Source organism: Pleurodeles waltl, chromosome 11 (genome assembly GCF_031143425.1).
Source record: "Pleurodeles waltl isolate 20211129_DDA chromosome 11, aPleWal1.hap1.20221129, whole genome shotgun sequence".
Classification (NCBI taxonomy): domain Eukaryota; kingdom Metazoa; phylum Chordata; class Amphibia; order Caudata; family Salamandridae; genus Pleurodeles; species Pleurodeles waltl.
The window spans coordinates 506,724,605-506,745,257 of record NC_090450.1 but is presented as its reverse complement, the minus strand read 5'-3'; the positions used below and the strand labels follow the sequence as shown (position 1 = coordinate 506,745,257).

Sequence of the window (20,653 nt, the reverse complement as noted above, 5' to 3'; positions counted from 1 at the left end):
TCGGTTTGTGGCAGGCTGCTAGAACTAGTCAGCCTACACAGACAGTCGGTTAAGTTTCAGGGGGCACCTCTAAGGTGCCCTCTGTGGTGTATTTTACAATAAAATGTACACTGGCATCAGTGTGCATTTATTGTGCTGAGAAGTTTGATACCAAACTTCCCAGTTTTCAGTGTAGCCATTATGGTGCTGTGGAGTTCGTGTAAAACAGACTCCCAGACCATATACTCTTATGGCTACCCTGCACTTACAATGTCTAAGGTTTTGCTTAGACACTGTAGGGGCACAGTGCTCATGCACTGGTACCCTCACCTATGGTATAGTGCACCCTGCCTTAGGGCTGTAAGGCCTGCTAGAGGGGTGTCTTACCTATACTGCATAGGCAGTGAGAGGCTGGCATGGCACCCTGAGGGGAGTGCCATGTCGACTTACTCATTTTGTTCTCACCAGCACACACAGGCTTGTAAGCAGTGTGTCTGTGCTGAGTGAGGGGTCTCTAGGGTGGCATAATACATGCTACAGCCCTTAGAGACCTTCCCTGGCATCAGGGCCCTTGGTACCAGAGGTACCAGTTACAAGGGACTTATCTGGATGCCAGGGTGTGCCAATTGTGGAAACAATGGTACATTTTAGGTGAAAGAACACTGGTGCTGGGGCCTGGTTAGCAGGGTCCCAGCACACTTCTCAGTCAAGTCAGCATCAGTATCAGGCAAAAAGTGGGGGGTAACTGCAACAGGGAGCCATTTCTTTACAGTGCCTATTTAGCTTTCTGGCATGGTCTTGTAGAAATAGACCTAATAGGCACTTTTCAGTCTCCAATGGAACATCCCATCTCGTATTTGCTTTCAACTGAGTGATTTTATCTTGTCAGAAGCTCTGTTTTGTTGGGCTGCTCCCTGGCAAGTGGAGAAAATCGGCCTAATCTATTCTGCATTTGGGGCATTTGTGGTCTCAGGAGGGGTATATAGTATGTAAGCGTCTGGGGGTGAGATATGCCACGTGTATAAAATTATTTTGAATTACTTAAGCTGGCGCTAACAGCCACTTCTTAAACACCCATATGTATTTTGCCCCATTCCTTTTGGGTTACTTCCTTTCACAAGTATTTGTGCCACCCCTCTTCCACTGGTAGGAGTTGCAGTAGTCTATCTGTGCATAGCGCTCGGTACAAGTGAGTTATAAGCGTGCACCTCCCGGCCATTTTGAGCAGTGTGTTTAGTGTTTGTGTAGGTGTGGGCGCATCAGGGAATGTAGGCCACAGTTGTCTGGCTAGAGCCGCAAGTTTGGCAAATTGTAGAATGTTCCCTGCACCTAGACTGAACAAGTCTTGTACTTGTTGGTATGCAGTAGATCTGCTGTCAGGCTAGAGATAGGATAATGTCAGGCAACCACCTTCCTGCCATCTAGCTACTGACATTACCTGTTTCATCTGTGCAAAGGGGGATATGATCCAGATATTCATGTCTTGGGCATAAGGCACTCTCCTAATGACTCTCCGTACTGTTCTTTCCCACATTCTACTCATTAGCAGGATTAAGAGGGGGAATGTGTTAGGTGTTCTATTGTCTTTCATTAGTAGTTCCCCCAGTTCATGGGTCCCGTATGATCCCTCGGGCAGTCGCCTTTCACTGTTAGGTTCCCCATCTAGCCAGTGTACAGCATGTTGTAATCAGGCAGCCAGATAGTGCAATTCGAGGTCAGGCACTTCTAATCCACCCTTCTCCCATTCTCTTCAAAGTGTGGATATGCTGACCCTACAGTGTTTGCCCTGCCAGAGTAGGTCAATCACTAGCCTGTCTAGTTCCTGGAAAACTGACTGGGATCTCATAATAGGAACCTTGCATTGTGTAACGGCATTGTGGTAATACCACAATTTTAAGTAGTGCTATTTTGCCCATTAGTGATAAACGCAGTGTGTTCCAAAATTCTCTGGAGGGCTTTAGTTTTGCAAGTACTGACCCTAGGTTGAGGCAATAGAATTGATGTTCGTTGTGATTGATATGGAGGACCAGGAATTTAACTTCATCAGTTTTCCAAGGGGGGTCTTCTAGTGTGCAGCCCTCTAATTGTTGGCCTACCAGGTCACCTAAGGGATATAGGACCGATTTCTGTTTATTACCGCTCAGTCCTGAGAATTCCCAGTATTCTTGCATCACTTTCAGTCGTATTGGAACCAATGTATCTGGGTGCCTGAGATATATCAAGGAGTCGTCCGCATATAGGGATTTTACATGTTCTGTTGGTCCTACCTTTATGCCCCATTCTATAACGGTGTGTCTGAGTCTACAAGCTAGTGGCTTTATGGCAATAGCAAATATTAGTGGGGGTAGTGGGCATCCCTGTCAGGTACCTCGGTGAAGGACAATCCCCTCCAAAACATACTGCCCCGTTCGCACTCTCGCTCTTGGATGGGTACATAACAACTTAATCCAATTAATGTATGTGGTGCCCAGGCCTACTGTTTCCAAGACCTTCTGCACCTGATCACACAACCTTATGTCTCCAACTAACAGAGCTGATAGTGCTGACTGTGCCTAATAGCACTAAATATTTTCAATCAGTATCTACAAATTTGCACTATTGCACATAAACTGGTGCAATCACACACAGGACATTACCAATAACCTTGTATGAGTGCCTGTTAGGTCCTACAATTCTGCCAATACCTTTCGGATCAGTTTCCCTGTAGCTGAAGTCTATTTGATGTCTCTCAGCAACTACACCCTCAGTCAATATGCTGGTCACACAAAGGAGCGTAAAGTCAGACTACACAAGAAACCATACCTGACACAGCATGGGAGACAAAGAAGCCAAAACGAGCCTAAAATTAGAGAAAGCTGAAACACCTAATCCTGAGTTACACATCAAAAGCAAAAATGACTACACTACAATGAAGAGAATTCTCAAGAAATTAGCAGACATCCACGATCTGTCCAGATCCACAAAGGATAATACATACTCTGTGCTGCATGAAATCTGTGCCATATGAACCAACAACAAACAAATCAACAACAGGATATCGGAAGCAGAAAGTAGGATTGGCTATCTTGAATATTTCAAATTCAAATCTGATAAAGCTATCTCATTGCTTAGAAATACAGCAAGTTCTCTTTCCAAAGAACCAGCCACTTTGGAGGACAGAAACAGGCTAGTCAACCTTTGTATCTTTGGCATCCCAGTGGGAGCTGAAAACCCAGATGGGTCATGTATGTTGTTCTTAGAAAAATGGTTCCTGCAAAATACAGACACTACTTTTGATAAGGAATTGGCATTCGAGAGAGCACATAGAGTGCTGACAAAGAAGCTAGCTGACCTATCTCATCCCGTCCAATTGTTTGTAAATCCCATTGTTACAAACGCATTAAGAAAATACTTTAATTGATAAAGAAACACAATCACATCCTTTGGAAGGGCATCCCAGTCTTCATTTTACAAGACTATTTGAAGTCCACAGTAGAACCTCTCTTTGCCTTGCATCAAATTGCTTCAACTGATGTTCAACACCTGGCTTTCTCCTGAATGCGATTTCTATAAGCCTATGTGTAGCATCATACTTATCTGATGTCCTGCCTGCTGAAGTCTGATGTATAAAGATCTAAAATTGCAAGTACTCTACCTAACATATTCTTTCTTGTTGTAACTACTTCTAAACAACAGCCTAAAAATACTAATTTCAAATACCTGCTACTGGCTACATTATGAGATATGTTTACCTATGCTGATAATGATAGCTACTATCATGGCTATACCAATACCTGATATACTACACTGTCACTTCTTAAGGTATCCAGGTTATTCTAGATCAAATGTATTTTTTTTTCAAAATTGTCTGTCATGTAATCACTTTTGTTAAGCTAAAGAAGTCTGACCAGAGATTTCTCCCACACCAGACACTCATTTTGCTTAATGTTTACTTTGCAATATCTTCATTCATTAGAATCACGTTCTCACTAATAGTCACTTTGCCCTGAATTACAAATGATTCATGATGAGAAGTTTGTAAAATGGTTTGAGAATAGTAGTATTTACTTTTTGTTTTTCCATCTATGATTACTCATTTCCCAGGGCGAGCGTTTCTCCTCTCGCCATCCCTGCTGTTTACCTTGGGGTGTGGGACTGCAGAGCGGCTGGGTTTGTTTGATATTTGTGTTTTACTTCTGATTTATTATTATTTTCTCTTTCTGCAATTATTAATGTCTGAACTTTTATAAGAATTCTATCTTCCACAAGTGAGCACCCCACACCATAGTAACAAAACTGGTGCTCATCTACCGGATCACCCTTGCAGAACGGGATACACAATGTGGTCCTTCACTCATAACCACTACGCCACAACTTCTTGTTGCCACAAATTAATATTTCATTCACACTATTCACCTAACTGTCTCTCTTTTTCTTTCAAATATCACACTAACGCTCTACCGGAAACCATCAAGCCCCTCAAAGGAATTATGAAATTGTTAACTCATGCTTATGGTAAACTCTAATCTAAGCATACAAATAATATCACTAAATGTAAAAGGGATCAATCACCATCTTAAAGAGGGAAAATCATTGACTAACTATACAGACTTAAAGAGGACATAATTCTTCTCCGAGAAACCAAGATTAACTCCACTCACAGTTCAACTTTCAGAAATAATCACTTCAGTGACAAAGCATGCACCCCCGCAGCTCGGAAGAAAAATGGCATCATAACACTGACATCCAAGAAATCAAATATAGACTTGGGGCCTGATATAGATATTGGCGGATGAGTTACTCCGTCACAGTGGTAACGGATATTCTGTCTGCGTAAATCTAAATCCCATAGAATATAATATAGCCTTAGAACCCGCCGTAGTGGGCTCTACCGGCTATTAAAGGCCCGCTCCCGCGTTAAATGCCCGAGCCGAAGGCGAGGGTATTTAACAAGGGAAAGGGCCTTTAATAGCCGGTAGAGCCAGCTACGGCGGGTTCTAAGGCTATTAGAACATTCTGCCACTCAGGGCAGAATGTTCTATTTAAAAAAACAAAATGTTCACGGAGCCCGAGGGGATTAAAATCCCCTCGGGCTCCGTGAGGCTTTGTTCACAGCTGCTGCTGTGAACAAAGCGAACATTGGAATGTTGGCGCTGCAGCTTTTACCGGCCAGTAAAAGCCTGCAGCACTCCATTGTTTTCAATGGAGCTGCCAACTTCCAATGTTCTAATGGAAATTAGATTTTGGCTACGGGATATCCTTCACTTTTGTGACAGAGTAACTCTGCTGCCAATATCTAAATCAGGCTCTTGGTTGCCTACCTTTCTGAGAACTAAGGGGGGTGGATTATCTCAACAACAGTGTTTTATTTGTGGTCAATGTCTACTCGCCTGATGACCCAACCTTCTTGAATAATCTCTCTACCAATCTTAAAGCAATTCCATATAATGCCATGATTGTCTTTGCGGGTGATGTCAATCTCTATGGACACAGTTAATATTAGATTATATACTACTTATCAGTCGTTCTGGTTCCAGCATATATATATACGCTGTAAAAGCCCTGAAGAATTCTAGCAGACGAAACTTGTGTTGGCTGTTTTTCTAAATTGGACATGAAAAATGTTCTTGTCGTCATTGTTCGATCTCAGCATAAATTGCACACACATTGAAGACCTTTAGAAGGTCTTTGTTCTGCTTACTTTCTGGTTGTACACAATAGATTTGAACTTTGTCAAATGTCGTTTGTATTACTTCTATTGCAAATCTCTTGTTGCATTTTAAAATAAGTTTTTTTTTAATGTATATTTAACTATGACCTTTTGCAAAATATATTGGAATAAATAGTAATAATATTGGAATCCTCTTCGATATTAAATTCATATTGAGGGCTCCAGGGAATTTTGCATATTCATTATTAGGTTGACTTTATATTTATCAAAACCAGGGTGAAACAATATCACAATCCATACAAAGCTTCTTAATTTGATTCGGGATTCCTAGTTGCAGTAGTGAACATGAAATGTTACTATCCATTGTAGCTATTTTATCCCATGCATCCTAGATTAATAAAAAAAAATGGCGCCCTGTTCACGACAAGCCACAACGATTCTGAAAGCAAATAGGTTAATTTGTGTTAGAGTTTGCTTTTGTTGGGCACCGTAAACATGTGCCATACAATAAGAAGATTGATTTTCGCTTAATAAATTAGTCTCCGCACAAATTACAAAATTGACTGCGAATTTCTTCAAATTGCGTCATGGAAATATTTAGAGTTAGAGACTGAACACTGCAAATTGAGCTATATTGGCTATTTGCAAACCAATCTAAAAAGCTAAGCAGTAGAAACGTAAACGTGTTATTAGTGACACTTACTTTTTACAGTGAACAATATTTTATGCAATTTAAGCATGTGTTTGAACTATACAGGATGTGCTTATTTAAAATGTGTATATCTAAGTTGCATTTATTTAAGTCTATTGCTAAATTTGTGTGCGGTTTTCTAAATGCACTTTGATGTCAAAGTAAAAATCAAAAAAAGCGAAAATGCTTCTGCGCGCCTAGCATATGTTGCTATGCTTCGTAGCATACTTTGAAGAGCTCCTCCCTCCGCCTTCATAGGCAGAGGCTGATTGGAAACGCTGTGTGTCAGGCAAGCACCTGGAGGAAAACAAGGGTGTCCAGTTTACTGGAGCTGATCTATCACAAGGAAAGATTAAAGGCGTGCAGAGTCCACAGCTTGAAAAATATCAAATAATTTCAAGTAAAGCAGCGCGCACTAAACATTGTAACAGCAAGCAAACCCGAGCATCCACACTCTTCGAACAATAATCCCCCATTCTGCTAATGTACAACGCAAGTAAAATAAATTAATGATATAAGTTGAAGGTAAACCATTAGTTCTTCGCATTAATTCAAAGTTGGTTCAGCCCGGCACTATCTCGTGTATGACTATAACAACAACTGCCTAAATGTTTGCAAACTGATAAGACTGCAAATAAAATCATGTTGTTATTACACAAATCAAAGTTACTCATTTTGTCCACTTTGGAATGATGAAAGACTGAGTTTACCACCCGCGGATTCATACATGTGACGTGAAGGGTACACACAAATCTCAAACGCACGTGTTAAAAGATTTCTTAACACCTAACCCGTGCTCTTTATGCATGTTAAACCGTTTCACGCTGCATACCGGAGCTATAACTGGAGCTACATTGAGCCCAAGGAACCGTGTATCAAAACGGTAGGATTTCTGTGTTTGGATCTGTTATTCCTACAACCCCCCCCCCCCCCCCCACCACCCCCAAACACCCACTAGGAACAGACCTACTGCCTTTAATTAAAACCCTGGCTACATCGCTTCTAAGGTAAGAACTCATAACTGGTTCCGCCACAGTCATAGTAGCTTTTCACAAACACTGCCAGTTCAGGTATCACGTGAGCGTTGTATACATTGACATTCCTGACCTCAATTTAAAAAACCCTTTACATTTCTTAAATCCCTTTTCTTTTAGGCCGGTCGCCATGATGACATCATCAACCTCCTTCTCGACAATGGCGCCGATGTGAACAAAGTGAACGATGAAGGACTTTCACCTCTATCTTTGTGCCTTGTTGCTTACTACTCAGTATCCTCATTTAAGCCAAATATTGCAGAACGAAACCTCCCTGAAATTAAGGTTTGTACAAGGCAATGGCACACTAAACATTTTTGTTTCACGTGATAAGGGTCACATGACCATTCCCATTTCAGTGTCATATGTTGAACTGATTGCACAAGTGTATAAAGTGTCTTGACTTTAAAGTATTAATGAAAAAGGGAAAAGAGCACACCCAAAAAATGGTCGTGTGCAACCTCATGTCTGCAGTGCTAATACATCTGTCCTTAAAAGAACGCTTAATTTTTAGGTATCGGCTACTGAATGCATTAGCTTGCTGTTACAGTTTTCTATTCATTATGTGTACTTTTGTTGAGACCCTTGCTCTTGATAATATGGCTTTGTTGTCTACTCACTTCCCTACTCTTGATTTGATCGCTTTCCTTACTATTCATCTACCTTAAAATATTTTTTTTATTATTTTAAGGTGACCACCCACGTATGTGGCGGGCACCTTTAACTGTTTTTTTTTTTTTTTTCACGAATTCCCATTCAAATATAGCCACCAAAGTTCCAGGCGAATCCACAGCAGTCACTTTTGAAGGGTATTAATTAGAATGAGCCAAAAAACATCTAAAGATAGCCACAGTGGATGGGCACACATCTACAGTGCTTATCTTTGAACGGCGTTTGTTAAACCAATACAAATGCATTCAAAGATTACCAATGTTATGTATCATCGGCAGCCATATTCTAATGCATTTAGTAATATTTAAAATGTATTCCAAGATGGCCGCGCAGATACGTGCATTCACTTCAGTAATGAGAAATTTCCTAGCTATCGAGAAGCAAAGTTTCAATTCTATTAAGGACATGGAGGCGAGGATAATGCATATCTTTCCTCACTCTTTATGAAACAGCCAGTTCAAAGTTCAATCAACACAAACTGCAACTTCCATGAAGCCATCTCCATGGTAACCAACGTCCAATCAATCCTTCTCCAACAGTCCGTATATATATGTTGTGATCGCCCCGTCCTTACTCAACTTCACTGCGACTGGAAGTTAAGGCATCCTCAAGTTGTCACTGTATCCGTTCCTAAGAAAACAATGCAGTATGATCAGCAAAAGTTAGACGTGCCCCCCCAAAAGGCATGATCAGTTTACATAACTACATGTTGTACTGCAGAATTCCCATACACAAATAAATAAACTAATAAAGCCCCCATCAATTATTAGACTATCCAAGCCAAGGGCTTAATATATGACCATTGTAAACTTAGATACCACCTCCAAATGACTCTGTGTCGGAACACCTCTTGGGCGGGAGACACATCCCTTGTGCCGGGCGAGATAATCCTCACCTCTGTGTTGTTAATAGTATTGAAACTTTCCTTCTCAATAGCTAGGACATTACTCATTCTATGTCAGGACCAGAGGCGAGGATTATGTATGTTTAAAGCTTACTTTCCACCAAAGAGGCCGCTTCGTGAATAGGTTTAATTTAAAACGTTTTGAAGGTCGACTCTGACGACCAATCAGCACCATTCATAATATCTTCCAACCTACCACCTGCCTGGATGACCTTGGAAGCCATGGCACCCCGAGTGGAGTGTGCCCCAAAAATCTTCACATTGATACCCGCTTCTGTAAGAAGCCATTTGATCCACCTAGCAATCGAAGGGGATGAAACTGCTCTAAAGGGTTTCTTTATCGAGATCAACAATTGTCTCTTCCCAGGGGGTCGGAGTTCAGCCGTCATTTCCTCATATGCCTTTAGACATCTGACCACACATAACTTGGGCACATGTTCAAAAGCTGGGTAGGTTACCGACCTGGTATTACATTTAGTCCGTCTGGAAACCGTGAAGGTTATCCCCTCGGGGGGAGAAAATCCGTGCCGAAACATCAAGGGCTCTCATGTCCGAAACCCTCTTGCACAAAATGAGACATAACAACATGGCCAGTTTTGCTGACAACTCCTTCCGGGAGAGGTACTGATTGTCTTGCCAGAAGGACAAAAGATGTAGAACCTGATTGATGTCCCACATTTCCGAATACATGGGTTCCGGGTGTTTGGATAGCCTGATACCTTTAAGCTATTTGCATACTCATAGGTGTTCCCCCACTGGATTGTTGTTCAACGGAGGATGACCCGGCAAAAATGCTGATCTAAAAGAGTTGATCGGCCAATAAAACAAGCTAGCCTCCCCCCAAAATGTATGATGTCTGTAACCTGGGCCCCCATGGGATCGATGTTTCTTGCCACACACCAATGCACCCAGCGGTTCCAGGTGGAACTATATCGCTTGCATGTGCCCAGCACCCAGGCTTGTCTGATGAAGTTTTCAGCTTCCTTAGAAAGTCTGCTGTCTTCCCACCGATTCCGGAAATCCTCTAAGCCATCAGTTTGAGGTGGCCTTGCTGTGTCCGAGAGTATCTCCGGGAAGTCCTGAAGGAGTATTAGAAAGTCGCAAGAGAGCTCCAACAAGGTTGGGAACTACACCTGTGACCTCCACAGTGGGGTTATCCACACCACTGTAGCCCCCTGATGACGCACTTGGGCTGACACTCTCGGAATCAGCAAGAAGGGGGGAAAAAGCGTAACCCTGCTCTCTCCCCGAATCCTGCAAAAACGCTCCTGGATCCGGGTGCCAGCTGAAGTTCCTCGGTTAGTGGGCGTTCGACCTGGACGCAAAGAGATATACTGAACACGGGCACTAGTGTTCCATGAGTGCCGAAAATACACCCTTGTCCACCTGCCAATCGCTGGTATCCTCCAGAAACCTGGAGTTCCAGTCTGCCAGTGCATTCTGAGAGCCCGGAAGGTACGCCACCGTCACCGATATCTGGTGCTGAAGGCAAAAATGCAAAAATTCCTTCACCAAATCTGGTAGGGCTCTTGAGCGAGTGCCCACTAGGCAATTTATGTATTGTACGGCGGACACGTTGTCCATCCTCAGAAGGACACAGCAAGAAACCTTGTCTCGTGTCAGAGACCGGACCGCAAACGACCCCCCCAGGCGCTCCAGACAATTGATGTGCAGATTGAGCTATTGTAGGGTCCAACGAACAATATGTCCCCACACCGGGCTCCCCATCCCTGACGGCTGGCATCCGATTCGATTATCAGGTCCGGCGAGGAGCCAAAGATCACCCTGCCATTCCAAGCCTCAATGTGGTCCAACCACCATTAGAGCTCTGTTCTTGCCTCCTGGGGAAGAGATATCAATTCGGAGTAAGTCACTCCATGTTGGAGGTGATGAGCCTTCAGGCGTTGCAAAGCCCTGTAGTGAAGAGAGCCCAGGAAGATAGCCTGAATTGAGGATGAGAGAAGTCCCTCCACTCTGGCCAACTGTCTGTGGGAGATTCTGTTGTGCCCCATGACCTTTGTCAATTCCTTCTGGATCCTGGATATTTTCGAGATCGGAAGAATGAGAGAGGCTGACTTGGAGTCTATGAGGAAACCCATAAAGGTCATGGACTGCGAGGGATGGAGGTCCGATTTTTGTTGGTTTATTATGAGCCCCAAGCTCTGGAGGAGCGCAATAGTCATGGTCGCATTGGAGAAAAGCTGTGCCTGGGATTGATCCATCAGAAGGATATCGTTGAGATAAATGATCAGACGAATCCCCCGAAACCGGAGGTACTCCACCACTGGTTTGAGTAGTTTCGTGAAGCACCTCAGTGCGGAAGACAGGCCGAAGGGAAGGGACGTGAATTTGAACACCTCCTCCATCCAAAGAAATGGCAGAAACCTGCAATGCGGGGGGGGAATCGGGACCTTCAGGTAAGGATCCTTGAGGTCCAGACAAATCATCCAGTTCCCCTGTAAGAGGAGGTGTCTGAGCATATTGAGGCCCTCCATCTTGAAGTGTCTGTGTACAACCCATTCATTGAAAGCCTTGAGGTTGATCACTGGGCGGAAGCCTTTGTCCTTTTTCTCCACCAGGAATATATTTCTCTCAAAACCCCTGGGATGGAGGATGGACTTGTGGATGGCATCCTTTCGCAGGAGATCCTGAACCTCTGAATCTATCAGTGGCGAATCTGCATCAGAAAAAAACAAAGGTCTTGGAAGACTGTCTTGGATCGGTGTTCCCCAGAATTCTATGTGAAAACCTGTTACTGTCTGTAAAACCCAGGCATCTGAGGTTAACTGTGCCCACGCATGTGTGAACAAACGCAGTCTCCTCCGAGAATTTGAGGGGAAGAAAGGGTAATTCTTACCGTTAGGGCTTCCTGGAGCGTTCGCTCCCCCACAGGCGCCTCTGCCTGTTCTCTTTTTTCCTCTACCCCGGTTAGGGAAGAAGGCATCTTGGCGGCCATCTCACTGTCCGTTGTTCCTGTTGGCAAAGGTACTGGGACCTTGTTGATAGAGGTGGCCGGAGGAGTGACCCCTGCCTCTTCCGGCCCCAACAAAAACCTTCCCTGGAAAAATTATTTTAATGGAGGTCTGTGCCTTATCAAGCGCCGAAAAAGTGGCCACAAACTTGCCCAGTTCTTTAACGAACGGGTCGTGAAACAGGTTTCCCTGGGTGACCGCCCGTGCTTCCGAACCAGAGAGTTCCCCTAGTTTGGCATCTATCTTAATAAGAAGAGAACAGCGCCTGTCAGTCGAGATATCGCAGTTGGCGTTGCCCAGGAGGCAAACGACCTCTGGGCCCAACCCGCCACAATCTTCGTCGGCAGGGGGGTGTCTGTATGCCTTGCAGGCTCGGCCAATTGAATAATCTGAGTTAGGGGTCCTAACACATCTAAAAATTTGTTCTGGCATGCCCTCCAGGACCGGTCGATGTCCTTTTTCAGATCTTTCGTGTACTTCGCGAAGAAGGTACACATCTTGGGATCTAACTCCGGAGTTGCTGCTACTTTGCCTGGTAGTGTAGGGCGAGGTCATTCGACTTTCAGGCGGGCCCGAACCTCCTTATCAAGAGGTTGCCGTATCTTGCTGGCAACATACTCAGCAACCCTTTGTTCCGGTCGCCATTCCGAGGATCATGGATGGTAGATACCCTCTGGATCAAACATATCCGAACTGGAATGCTCCACCTCAAGCGGGTCTGGCATGGTGGGAACCGGATGCCATGGCCAATCCGACTCCTGCTCCTCGCTGGAGGAGGAATTCCCCTCTGTGTCCCCCTCAGCCCACTTAGGTGAGCCCACATCCGAGCCCCATATGTGGTGAGCCTCCTCACCGATCTCTCTGGGCACGCGCACTCTTATGGGAGGCTTCGGTAAGATGGTTGAAACCCTCCAGGTGCCCGTGTCGCGCTTGTGCAATTTCTTGGGAGCCATGACGTTCGCTGATGTCTTTGAGTCCGCTCCCTTCCCCCCAAACATACCTGTCTCCTCAGCAACTTGTTCTGATAATTTTGCCACACTTTCCTTTAGAGGAGCCAGAGCCTTGGCAATGGCCTGTGAGAGTAACACATCCACCTCAGGAGGAAGAGTGCGTTGAGAAGGGCCCTCCCCCGGGGACAGGTAGGGAAGAAATTGTGGTCCTGCATGGACTGCATCTACAGTGGACACAGTGGGCTGGCACTAGACAGGCACCCTGAAACAATATAAGGGCTACCCCCCCGCGTTCCTGTCACAAGCGAAGCCCAGCTGCCTCAGCGTGCACTTTCCCATGTCGCACTATGCTCCTGAGCCGGGAGCCTACCTTCCAGCAAACGCGGTGTCTCACGGTGGTTGGAGGGTTAGAAAATGAGCCTCAAGCTCAAACCCCCTGTTGCGCTATCCCGATAGCAAACGAGCACAAGCGCGACTCAAATCTCCGAGGAAAGGCACAGTGGATTGCCAGAGAAGTGTGGAAGAGCGCCCTCTGGTGGACCCGACGGGTCACCGCTATGCGAATCTGCGCTCGGGCTAAAGAAGCCTACCACGCGCGGTGACAGCAAGGCTAGAAATACAACCAAGTTATGCTGGCACAAGGCTACAGAAGCGTTTCACCAGTATAATAAACAGTCTAAATACAGTAAGTTTGGCAAAAGACTTAACTGACAGCGTGCAGTGAAGAGAGAGGAAGGATGGGGCGATCACAGCATATATTTACGGACTGTTGGAGAAGGATTGGTTGGACGTTGGTTACCATGGAGATGGCTTCATGGGAGTTGTAGTTTGTGTTTATTGAACTTTGAACTGGCTGTTTAATAAAGTGTGAGAAAAGATATGCATAATCCTCGCCTCCGTTCCTGACATAGAATCTAAATTTTGAAAAAAACATTTGGCAAAGTGAATAGGTTTGGTTCAGTGCTGCAACCTATTGCATTTGCCAATGCTTTTTAAAATTTGCTGCCATTCTTGGACTAAGACTGGAGTGGAGACTAAAATAAGACAAAAATGAAACCGCTATTACTGAAGTAGATCCTATGTTTGGTTTACAACTTTTCTGTTTTATGATATAGTTACATCTATATAGTTATGCATTAGGCATTACAGGAGCCCTGCTGATTTATTCCTGTGCTCTAAGTCCAAGAAGGTTCACTAACCATTTCCACTCTTGCTTGATGAAGCAGAGGTGATCTGATTCAACAGTGATTCTACACAATCCTTACCACTTTCTTCACTAGCCATTATTGGAATGGTTTCATTTGCGCTCAGCGTTAGTGATGTTGAGGTGTGTTATTTTATGCTACATTACATTTCACAAGGGTTTCCATAGGACCTTCTATACTCCTGAAAGTCATATTCGTGTGGGGTACTTCGTGCAATCAAGTTTCAATGGGCTCTTCTATCCAAAAGGCTGTTAGGAGATCTTAAAAAAAATAAGCAAACATTGATCTTGCATCAAAATAAAAGAAAGAATAATTTTCAATATGATGTAATTTGGCTTCATATTTTCAGGTGGTATAGAGTAGGGGTGGGGAATAAACTCAGTTCCACCAGTGGAGTTCACAGGGTTTTGGCCAATCTGCATTAAGCATGTAATGTGGAGTTCCGGACATATTCCGCCGACCGCCATGTGGTGGAGTTGTTTCCCAAGCACGGCTCGCCAGCAGTAACAGCTTGTGAACAAGAATTGGCATCCCCTTGTGTGATTTTCAGGTGCTAGGAGGGCACCTGTCGAGATTGTCCCAATGTGAGCTGTTGCGTGTGTGGGCAGTGGGAAAGCTGCTGCTTAAGTAGAAAATTTACTCGAGAGGCAGTAAAACCAACTCAAACAGCGTCATGCTATTTGCCCTGATTTCGCAGCCCAGCGCAAGCTCCTGGCTCTAAAATCAGCGCAACATGCCGATTTACGCCTGCTCGCAGAACTCTGGAATCTCACAAAGTTTTTATGTAACTCCACAGACTTGGCTGAGTGAAACTCCACGAGTACCACCCACCCCTAGTATAGAGCAGGGCCGAAGAGCCCCTGTATGATCTACAGCACCAATCACAACAGGGCACCCTTTCAGGCTCAGAATCCATAACTAGCATCAGGAGTGTATGTCTCAAGGGGTTGTTTCATGTGGGGGCTACAGAGAATTGCTTCCTCTCATCAGAGACAGGAAGAGGATTTTGGAAATCTGGAAAAAGCAAGAGGCAGTTGCAGTAAGATGCCCATTTCACAGGATATGAGAGAGCCCCTCTTGTGCTTCATAGTCGTCGACATATGTTATTTCTTCCTTAAAAATCATAGGGGGATCATTATGACCCCGGCGGTCGGTGTTATAGTGGCGGTAGCACCCCCAACAGGCTGGCGGTACATGCCACCATATTATGACATTGGTGGTTTGGCAAAAGCCAAACTGCCAGTGTACCACACTGACCACCACGGAGGTAACGACAGCCGACCTGGAGACTACAGTCTTCAGCCCGGCGGCCATCACTAGGCCGCCCACTGTAATATGACCCCGTCCACGGCCATGGTTTCCGTGGCTTTTTTACTGCCACGAAAATCATGGTGGTAGGCACTATCAGTGCCAGGGAATTCCCTCCCTGGCACTGATAGGGGTCTCCCCTCCCGCTCTCCCCTCCCCAGAGTCCTCTCCCCTCCCCCTTCTGACCCCCCAACATACACACACCGACACGCACAGACATACACACACGCATACCTACATTCACCCACGCATGCATACATCCATGCACACACACATCCACACACTGACATACATACAAGCACACACGCATTCAAACATCACAACATACACGGACACTCACATCCATTCATGCACACACGCATTCCAAACTCCACACACCAGCATGCATACACACAGAAACATACACACACACACCCACGCACACACAACACGCCCCCACCCCCTCCCCTGTCGGAGCATCTGACTTACCTGCTTGCAGGAGTTCATCCGGCAGGAGATGGGACGCGGCGCTGCTGCCAGCAGCAGCGTCCGCTAGCAGAACACTGCCAGGCCGTATCATGGATCATGATACGGTCGGCGGCGGTCTACTGGCGTGGCGCTGCTGCTGGCAGCAGCGCCACCTTACCGCCGTTCGCCGCAATTACCGTAGCCGCAATTCCGCCATCCTTCTCGCAGAATTCCGACTATGGTCATAATAAGGCGGTCGACTGGTAGCCACGGCGACGGGCTTTTGGCGGCCGTCTCCGTGGCGGTAGGCGGCATTTACTGCCTATGTCATAATGAGGGCTAAAAACACAGACAATATGTAAAGCCTCCAGTTGTCAGCTTTTGACCCTTGGGGCCCATACATGGCTGAGCTCTAAGGAAAGTACCCTGAAAACTCTGTTTTCCTGTAAGGAACAGGAGTCTGCCCCAAAGTGGATACCAGTTAGGCGGTCCATTTTCAAGTCAAATCCTATCCATATTCAGGACCTTGTTGCAGGTACTTATTCCATAAAGATTTTCTTGCTGGTGCAAGCTGAAGATCCAGTTTACCTCTTCAACCTAGTATAAAGGCCAGAAAAGTTACTAAGGGCCACAACTTTTGGACCATATTTGGAAGAAGGGCAAGGTGCTTTTGCAGACCACTATTGTTATTCCAGACAACGCTGCTGTGCCAGGACAAAACAAGAACACTACTTTTTGATCTCCTGTGCCTTCAAACCATAGTCAAGACCACCACAGTAGTGGTAGCTGCAGCCTATATCTGATCTTTGCACTTAATGAAGAAAGAAAGAAATCCAAAAGCTTGAGGGCTCTAGAAAAAATCTATATGGAATGGCATCCCTTGCCATCCAGCTAACCAGTGTAGCAGTTCTTCTGACATACCTAGAGAGCATAGTGTCAAGACAAGGCCAGGCTCATCTCATTTCTGTGGAATGACTAGCTAGACAAGGCAAGAGCAGTCCTGTCAGAAGGCAGACTGTTGTCCAAATATATAACTAAGACATCTTTTGATGTGGTGGATTCAGTGTTTGATCACTTGTGCTATGGCTAGATGCTCCATAAGTAGGTATGGCTGAAATGTGCAGGACTTTGCCAATCCCAGAGTCCAGTCAGTGATCATAAAAGTGCCTTCCAGCTATGACATACTCATAAGAAAAGAGGTGAAGGATGGTCTACTAAGATGGATACAGACAGCACAAACACTATGGTGACCCCTAGATAAGAAGGCCATGGACATTAAACGGACCATGGTCAAGTTCACTCAGTCTCAGGGATTTGTTCTTCTGTATTTCCAACAACTGCCTTTCCCGCAACTCCAACAAGCATCTCAGCAGCAACAACTTTACTCCCAATAGGGGCAAGCTTGATACAGGTTGCCACAGAGATCTACGAGATAAGGCTTTCAGAACCACAGGCCCAATGAGAAGCAAGCATGATGGTTTCAGAGGAGATCAACCCCTTTGCTCCCTGCTTGGCTTTGGGGGATGTAAAGGGATTCGAGGCAGGATGATATCACTTTGGATAGAAAGTTTTGAGAAATACTGACATCCAGACCTACAAGGTAGTTTGTAGATAAGTTGCCACCATATGAACTTTTGACTGGGAGGAATCTTGGACACAACTCAGAATTCTAGAAGAAATGCCAAACCTGCTTTTTCCCAATCACAACCCATCATAAACATGTGCTTTGTTCTCAAGTAGGTCTGAAATAATTTCTATGAGATGTTGACGTTGGCTGCGATCATTAGTACCAGCTGGATGACACTGATTAGCATTGAGATTTCTCCAATTCAGCGTGTCAGCAGTTCAGAGCGTTGCAGTTGGCCTGTTTTCACCACCCAAAATCTTCACAATGTTTCAGGCACTGGTCACAGCATGCCAGCTTCCACATCTTTCTCTTTCTGGGCAACTGGCTAGTAAATGTTTCTTTGAAAGTGACCACAGCTACTACATTGCAAAAGGGCATCCACGTGTACGAGGGGCTTGGTTTGACAGGAAATGTCACCTAGATATTACTGGTCTCATCCTAATTCTTGTTGTACATGGGTGCAGTACTCATCACTGGACACTGCATGATCCTACCCACAGAGGACACAGTTAAGGCCCTGATGGAGAAGGCCATGGTGAAAAGTAAATTGTTGGTTTCATGTAGGCAGTTTTTTGCACTACTGTGCCTGGTACATCACTGTGGTGCTTCTGTCCAAAATACAAACACAACCTGTGCAAGAAGCATTGTAAGTGTAGTGTCCCAAGACAGCAGTTCTGAGAAAGCTACACTGCTTTGCACTGAAATAACAACATTCTGCAATCTACTACTGTTTATGCACGAAAATGTGCTTTGAATAGCTCTCTGTACCTTAATAGAGGGTCATTCCCTGATGCAAAAGATAATTAATACAGGATGATGTTTCTCTTCATTTCTGAACCCAAGTGCTGCAGCTCATCACCTTTATACCATAAAAACACTACAAAATGATGAAAGAAGATACAAGGCCATCCACCTTTGAAAGTTTCAAAGAGGGTTCAAAAGGCGCCAAGGGCCCGGACTACATTGAAGTTTAACTAAAAGTTAAATTTTTGACTGAGAGAATAATTTATAGATACACTGCTAGAAAATGAACTCTTACCTGAAATAATAAATTGGCATGAAAAGCTGCTCCTACACGTTATTCAAGGATTTTTTAAAGAGGTATCAACATAAAACCTAACTTATCATTCCTCTTAAGAATGGGTACTGCCCAACTGTCAAATGGTCAGTCCACCCAACCTAATGAAATTCGGACGGTCCTCTTTTAGTCACCATTGCCAGAACAGTTTCCTCCAGTGGCCCGACTGGCAAGCGGCTGTTTGGAGGAACAGCATTTGAATGCCTGCCCTATTTGGAGGAGGACAGTGTGATGTCCTTTTTTCGGTCGAGCCTAGACAGGGCTTGCGCTGTCGCTCAGCGACCTGTTGTGTGTAGTTTGTGGGTTCACAGCCCACCCCCTGCTTTTCATTTGTAAATGTCAGTGTCCTTAAAAATAACTTGCTTGTAAGTGGTTAAACGAGTCTCTTTCTCCCAGCTTTTTGGCAAATTTTTAACACCCACAGAGCAGCGTCACAGAACTTGTACTCTTCCCCTCAGCTGATTGTATTGTCTGTCTGAGGAACTTTTTTAAAATTTGGGACAAGCACTTCCCTTCAGTGGTCGTATTTTGCTTTGATCCTCATAGCTGCGCATGCTTCACTATTGCCACGCTTTATCTGGTTTTAGTACACATTTTGTTAATCTCATCAGTGATTGTGCTTTGTTTTCAACCTTAACGCAACTCATGCTTCCTGATCCACGCTTTATCTGGTTTTAGTGCACATTTTTTTCATCTCAAACATATTTATCTTGTACTTTGCTATTGCTAGAAATACTTCCTTTTTGCACGTCACTAGGTGGCAGTATGTACCACACTTACCTCAGTCCCCGTGTGCATGTATTTTATTCATGTAACAAATTAATTTTCTTTCTTCCTTTGTGGGGTTTATGCCTTTTGGCTTTTCAATTTCAGAGTTACATTTAAAAAATATTGCTTGTATTTACTTTAATATTATATCTGCGATTCACGTCAGCAGTTTCTTTGCGCCTCTTTCAAAACTTCCTCTTCTGGATATTCCAATCTGAGTGCGGCCATTGCTTAGGCAGTTCCAATGTGACATCACATTCTGAGGTATGCGAGTCAAATGCTGAATCAGCTTCCGGTCAATACGTGTCTAATTACTTCATACCAGTGAAGTTTTTCAGATGAAGGGCAGCGTTGTATCGTCGGTGTGAATAAGTTTGCACACAACATGAATTTGTGAACAGGAGCTAATGCTGAGCACCCAAAAAGGCAAAGAAAAATATAAATATAATGTCTGAATTATGTTCTTTTGGTAACCATACAGTGCTTTTTGCATATATAAGGAGAGCTATAAATACATCTTTTTTAAAACTTTACAAAATGACAAGGTTCGTATGGTGTGTTAAATAGTGTTGAGGCTTTTATTTTGAAATAAATTCTATTTTTAGGTACACTATCAACTATTTAACCCTCTCTCTACTACTACTACAACTTGCAGCTAATTTATTGTTGTTCAGGGTAGAAAAAAACTTGCAGCAGATTACTCTAAAGGTCAAATGTGCTTTTTTTAATGTCTTTAGGCCATCTTTTCCAGGGAAACCAATTGCCATGCACTCACATCTGTTTCGATAGCCGATGCCTATGTCTTACTGTAAAGATCTGTATCGCTGCTCACATTTGCAAATGTGTGTTTTGTTGCTGTGTATGAATTGCCCTGAATCACTGGCTCCGACCGACTGAATCACTGGAACCGAGTTGGCAACCTCCCAATTTATTTCATGTATATATCAAGCTACGTTTGCTGTAACTTCTGTGTCTCTGCCTCTTAAGCAAAAATAAACTGTCTTGAACTAAGTAGCAACCGGTCCCATATATAGCCACAAAACATCTGCATTTGGTGTTTGTAAAATTGCTCTCTGTTAACTTTATTGGGCTTTACATTATAAAAGCAAATTTAAAGTGAGAGAACCCCTTTTGGAAGGCTGCCTTTGTCACTTTTATGACAACAAACTATTACTTATGTTGCTGAGGACAAAAACTTACATCATTACAATATTGCATCTTTCTTTTCAGACTACGTTCTAGCTCTTCTGCTTTTCTGCAACTTTGTTTGCCCACTACGTCTCCCTGTTGTCATTGTGTAACAAGCAGGCTTCAGGGCACTTGCCTTGTATATTGGTGCCTTTCCCTGCATGGGTCTGTGACACCACT

General features: G+C 44.3%; 1 protein-coding gene across 2 annotated transcripts in view; it reads left to right on the top strand.

Annotated features, from left to right (window-relative positions):
* ANKMY1 (ankyrin repeat and MYND domain containing 1) overlaps nucleotides 1-20,653 on the top strand; it is a 384,121-nt gene that overhangs the window by 144,876 nt on the left and 218,592 nt on the right. The window contains exon 7 of one of the 2 annotated variants that reach the window (XM_069213891.1): nucleotides 7,475-7,639. The exons of the other annotated variant lie outside the window; for it this stretch is intronic. Coding sequence (XP_069069992.1) covers nucleotides 7,475-7,639 — 165 coding nt within the window. The remainder of the gene's footprint in view (nucleotides 1-7,474; nucleotides 7,640-20,653) is intronic. 2 annotated transcript variants of the gene reach the window in all.